Source organism: Chenopodium quinoa, unplaced genomic scaffold, assembly GCF_001683475.1.
Source record: "Chenopodium quinoa cultivar QQ74 unplaced genomic scaffold, ASM168347v1, whole genome shotgun sequence".
In the NCBI taxonomy this organism is placed as follows: Eukaryota; Viridiplantae; Streptophyta; class Magnoliopsida; order Caryophyllales; family Amaranthaceae; genus Chenopodium; species Chenopodium quinoa.
This window is the reverse complement of record NW_018743331.1, coordinates 4232368-4238860: the sequence shown is the minus strand read 5'-3', so window position 1 is coordinate 4238860 and position 6493 is coordinate 4232368. Positions and strand designations below refer to the sequence as shown.

The window sequence follows — 6493 nt, the reverse complement described above, 5'->3', positions numbered from 1 at the left end:
GAAAATAGGATAGTTAAAATTGTAAAATGAAACGCCATAATTACCTACCCTCGAGAATTGGAACGATTAATTCCATAGTTCATCACCGCCTTCACGTAACTTCCATATTTCGTCCTATCGGTAAAACACCTGTTCATTCCCCTTCAAAACCTTCTTAGAAACCTCAAAAATAAAAAAATAAAAAAAAACAAAAAAAAAAAAAAACTCGCCAATTGAATTCTGCTACAAGGCATGTTCAAATTTAATTCGTCGTGTACTGGTGTCGGACTCTTTACTTACGTTCCTTGTTTTTTCTTTGGATCTCCACTCTCCACTTTGTAACACTGTATTCTTGTTATATTTTTCGCACTTCGTGTTTTTAGGGGTATTTTACCTTTTCATGGTTTTGTTTATATCTCCAATGTTTCGTTGTTTTTGTGTCGTTTTTCCTAATCTTTCCGTTGTGTCTGGTATTTTCATGGTTTTGTGTTTTTTTTTCCTAATATCGCCATAAATGGTGTGACTGTTTCCTGCTTTTTGTGTTCTTTTTCCTCATGTCGCCATTAATGGGGTGAGTGTTTCCGGCTTTATTACGACAACAACCGGGTGGGGTGGGAAAGGGGATGAGAATTATTTGCTTATCCCTTTTTCCCACTTTTCTGTGTGGGATTTTTGTACCTCTTAGTTCGGATTAAACCCAATTGATGTTAATTGTAGTGTTTTCCTTTTTGCCCAAAATCTTAACCAATTATTTGTGTTTATGGATTGTTACAATTTATGCGGGGTTTTTTGTACCACTGTCATGCAACGGCACTGTTATGGATGGTACATGAAATTGTACTATTTAATCATAGTGGTGCTGCTTTATACCACTTTAGAAACATGGAATTACCATTTCAATTTTGTCCCTTTTGCCCAATTTTTACACCATGATTTGGTTTATCTTTTTGCCCAATTTTTACACCATTGATAGTGGTACTACAAATGAAGAGTATATGTACCACATTAGTTATGATAGTGCAAAAACCGCATGTTATGTACTGCTTTCCAGACATGGTTTAACCCTTTTTATTATCTTTGGTTGTCAAAGAAGCTACCATGAGTGACTAGGAAGTGATTGAATTAGAAGGGCAACTTAACAAGTTGTACTCAGAGATATCCGAACTCGCTGGGCAGGGGAAGAAATTGGTAGATGAAGCAGAACAGGTTAAAGCAGTACATGCGGCTAAGCTGAAAGAAGCAGAAAAGGTTAAAGCAGTACATATGGCAAAGCTGGAAGAAGCGAGGGTATTATGGGCCCGTTTGAGCCAGCTCCTGGATCAGCGTATTGCACGCGTTCAGAGTGAAATTGTTGCTAGCCGTTCATCGCCAGGATTTGCCGGAAATGACACTAATGTTGGGAATGAGCCACCTGTTGAGAGGACTTTCGAGGAGGACATGGGTACTTCTGTGGCTGTTTGTGGTGCTCATGATGGTAATGGTGATGAGGAGATGGGAGACCAGAACCAGGAGGGCATTGTTGAGGATGAGGATGAAGATGATGAGGACGACGACGATGAGAAGGACGATGATGAGGATGACTGGTTTCGTGTTATTATGATTGTCGTAGTTAAATTAGTATTGTAACGTGGTACGTTAGTTGAAATGGTGTGGCCGTGTTGATACCCAGGGATGTTTTAAAAACAGTAAAGTCTACGATAGTGGTACATTTTTCGTTTCAATAGGTAAAATGGCGTGACAACCTACGTTGAGTTACAAATAACCAGTCCGGTGATGTCGACGGCCTTGTACGACGCAGGTATTGGTACCACCATTATTATTATGTCACTGAAGAGAACTCTAGTTACATGAATGGGTTGTGATTACAACATGAATAGTCAAAAAAGGTTTATGTGTCCGAATTAGGACATTATTCATTTTTCATTGTCCCATACTTACATAACATTGCAAATTCTACTCTTACAATACAAACGAATTTCGCACAAGGATTAAGCATATCTTAGTGGTACATTTAAAAACGTAAACATGTACCATTAATTATTATATGCATGCGTAAGTGAGAAATGGCAATTTCCAAGAGTATTCGCGCCGGAATCCTAAATATATGCGCTTAACATTCACATTTATTATTCATCATCATCATTATCACTTCTCCCAACCCATCACTTCCACTCCCCATGCAGACTACTTACATGATGCAAACATTTTATTTAAAAAAATGTAACAATCTGATGTATTTAGTTTAATTACTCTAATTGAAATATAGTAAACTAATTGTAATAAGTTTAATCACTGTAATGTATCATCAGAATCATTTGATTCTTTATGTTAATGGTTCGAGCAAAATATTTCCCCGTTTCAGTATTTGCAATCTTGTCATTGAATTTTTCCTTTTGTCATAGGACAAATTATTCCGTTTGAATTATGTGTTAGATATATTAATAACCTACCCTTTCCATCTACAAATCTTGGACTAGTGGTACGTTTATCGGTTAATATATGTACCATTAATTATTATGTGCATGAGTAACTTCTAATTGGCAGTTTCCAATAAATCCTCGCCGGATGTTTGAATATCCCCCAGTAATTCTATGAACCGCCATCATCATCAAAACTCCCAACCCACTACATCCGATCCCATGCATGAAGGAAAACCGTCTTGTGGAAGTCTATTTATATGTCAAACAGTTTTTGCAAAAAACTTAACTTCCTTCTATTCGAACAAAGCGATCTCCCTCTGTAAAAAATTTAAAATGGATGTAGAAGCGAAAAGAAAATTCTCACCTTCTATGGTTGACATCCTTCCGCCAGAAGTGTTGGCGACCATTCTAAGTTGCGTTGCTAGGTCATCTCCTGCTGATTTATTTCGGTGCAAATTAAGGTACGCTTATACTTGAAAAATGTACTTTGTTATGTTCTCTGTTTCTCATCCTATACACATAGACTGTAGTAATCTAATTTCTGCCGTATAACTTGATAAAAGTTGTAAAACCTGTGACTGATAGCCGAAGAAAAGGGGGTCGTTCAACAAATTCACCTCCCCTAGGTTAAAGCACGGATATCAGGTATAAGCCAAAATAAGGTGAATATGTTCTGGAAATAGTGCGTGCAGAATGAACATCCCGAAGCTCTGCTTGAGTATGGATTTGTACATCTTCTTTTTTTTATTATTGGGAATTTTTTTCGTTAGAAATTATATTTATGTTTGTAGACTTCTTGTAACTGTTTTACCATGTCTCTTTACTGTAGCGACAATTCTTCAACTACATGGCGGTCGACGAAGGAGTGACGACGTTGGTAAGAGCAACTGAGTTGCAAAATTCGATGGCAGACTATGTACTAAGCCTCATATACATATACACTGGAAAAGAAGAAAGTGGTGTAAGGATTTTGGAGAAGACTAACAACCGCATCGGATCTGCAGGGATAGTCCAGCGCAGACATAGGTTATGTGAGTTGGCAAGTGACAATTGGATGCACAATCATATGATTTTACATTATGATCCAAAGCCGAACATATTCTGCAAACAAAAATTACAGCACGAGAAGAACTTAAACCCATGGGATCGCCTTTATGACGAGGATGCGAAAAGTACAATAACCTGTATGACTTGTAAATGCCTTAGGGAGATAAGCGTATTTTATTATCTACTGCAAAGCCGACTCACCGGTCGTGTGCGACGCATATCTGTACCACCCTAGTATTTGTACCACACTAGTTAGGGGATGTAAACATTCTCCTACGACTCTAGTATTTGTACCACCCTGGTTGTTTGTAATTTACTTTCTTTTACAATTGTTCATTCAGGATTTTCAATTGTATTTTAATATGGGGGTACAGCTGTTGTCTTATTGGTACCCTGGATCACATAACAAGGCGTACCACAATCTTGACACGTTTGATTGGCAAAAAGGTTTAACAACCTTCTTCGATTATAAGTCAAAATTGAATGACTAAGATTTAGTCACTTAGAGAACTATACTGTTGGTACATGTAGGTGTTGAATGAACCCGCTCATTGCCGTCGAAGGTTTTCAACAATGCTCTACGGTGATCGTAAATATCCAAAGTCCTAAATTACAAATCACTAAGTTTCTAGTGTACTACTTATTAATTAGTAACTTCACTAGAAATTATTTATTAGTAAGTTGGGTAGGTGGGTGATGTAAACGTTATCCTACGACGGTGGCAATTTTCCACCCTGGTTATTAACAATCCATTTCCTTTTTGTAGCTGTTCATTGCCATATGATCAGAGTTTAGAAAAAACGATTTTGATGGACATTTCGGGTGACAAGAAATATAGTTAACTAATTCTAATACGTTTAGTTACTCGAATGTATCACCAGAATCATTTGATTTTTTTGGGTTAATGCTTCGAGCACAAAACGAATTTGTATCAATAACTATATACTAAAAGACACACAAGCAACGACACGTGTCATCTCCTGCCGTGTTATTTTGACTTTTTCCCTTTAAAAAAACTATTAGTTAAGATAACAAATCATTTACAAAAATAATATTATGTTTTGTACATATTTTATGTTACAAAAATGGTCAGATTTTTTAAAATAATCTTATATTCTTAAAATAATCTGTGACCTGATTTACAACAAGAAAAAAGAATGCTCAGATTTTTTTGCCTATTTTTGTTTCAAATGTGTATTAGATGCTACAATTAAAAAATGCAAATACCAAATCAACCTATCACATACTTATTTCTGGACTAATTTATGATTATAATATTTATCAATTAATAATGTATAACTATATATAACAATAAATCCCTCAAAAAAAAAATTTACCTAGTAATTCCCAAAGACTGACATTATTTTTCCCATTGGAAAAAAGAATTAAATTTACGTGATAAATATATTAATAAATTTACGGCTTAGATATATACCATAAATTATAAATCTCCCCCACTAATTCAATTTTCAACCATCATCATCACAACTCCTAAGTCCACTACATCCAATCCCAAGCATGAAGATGATCCGTCACTGATAAATCTATTTATATGTCAAACAGTTTTGGGAAAAAAGTCACTTCCGTCTGTACGAACAAAGCGATCTCGGATCTGCCAATCTCAAAAAAAAAAAAAAATGGATGTAGAAGCGAATACCGCTACAACCTCTATGGTTGACATCCTTCCGCCAGAAGTGTTGGCGACCATTCTAAGTTGCGTTGCTAAGTCATCTCCTGCTGATCTATTTCGGTGCAAATTAAGGTAGTCTTGTACTTGCAACATGTACTCTGTTCTCATCATATACACAGAGAATGTAATAATCTAATTTCTGCCGTATCACTTGATAACAGTTGTAAAACGCTGCGACGGATATCCGAAGAAAAGGGGGTCATTCAACAAATTCACCTCCCTTGTATTGAAGCACGAGAGTTGACGCCACACCAAGAAGCAGCGGAGAAGTTCTTGGTCAAGTGCGTGGAGAATGAACATCCTGAAGCTCTTCTTGAGTTTGGATTTGTACGTCTCCTTTCTCAATTATTGGGAACTTTATCAGTAAATATCTGTTACTCACTATGTGAAACGGTTATGTTTTCCAAAGTGGCAGTTTTATAAATCAAATGTACCACCAATACTAAAGTGGTATAATTTTATCATCCATTTCCTAAATAATATGTATCACCGCAACTGCAGTGGTAGTTTTCGAATTGTAATTGTTAGAATTTATGTTGCAGACTTATAGTCAGTGTTTTATTATTTCTCTTTAATGTAGCGACAATACATCAACACCATGGTGTTGGACGAAGGATTGACGATGTTGGCAAGAGCAAATGAGTTGCACAATTCGACGGCAGCATATGTACTAAGCCTGATATACATATACACCGGTGAAGAAGAACGGGGTGTTAAGCTTTTGAAGAAGACTATCAACAGCATCGAATCCGTGGGGATGGTCCAGTGTAGAAGGAAGTTACGTGATATGGCGAAATATAATGTGATGCGCAATCATATGATTTTACATTATTTGCCAAAGCCGAAGATATTCTGCAAACATAAACTAGAGCACGAGAAGAACTTAAACTAATGGGAGCTTCTCTATGACGCGGATGCGGAAAGTACAGTAACTTGTATGACTTGTAAATGCATCAGGGAAATATGCGTATTTTATGAAATACTAATTGGTGAACTCACCGGTCCTGTGTACATATGATCTGTGTTAATGAACTTTCTTTTTCAAACCGGTGGATTATGATTCCTCTAAGTATATACAATGTGCAAATGCTCAGGAATATATATACAGACCCTATGTTGAATAGAAAACATATGTTCTCTCTCACCAGGCATAAGATGAAAATGTACACCGTAAGTTACCCGGCATATGATGAAAATGTACACCGTAAGTTACCCGGCATAAGCTTTATTTGCCTAGCACTCTAGCAATAGCCGCGTACTAAAGAAAACAAATCAAATGCAGTATATTTCTATTTCCTAAGCTACAACATCCAAATTACCTAGGAATTACTGACAACCCAAAGTCCCAAACCCTCTC

The 6493-nt window shown here is 36.5% G+C and overlaps 1 protein-coding gene across 1 annotated transcript; it reads left to right on the top strand.

The window, feature by feature from the left end:
- Positions 1 to 5083: 5083 nt before the first annotated feature.
- LOC110737554 (putative F-box protein At1g67623) lies at positions 5084 to 6028 on the top strand. The gene is made up of 3 exons (XM_021917895.1): positions 5084 to 5208; positions 5298 to 5529; positions 5717 to 6028. The coding sequence occupies exons 1-3, from the start codon at positions 5084 to 5086 to the stop codon at positions 6026 to 6028; spliced, it is 669 nt and encodes a 222-aa protein (XP_021773587.1).
- Positions 6029 to 6493: the final 465 nt, after the last annotated feature.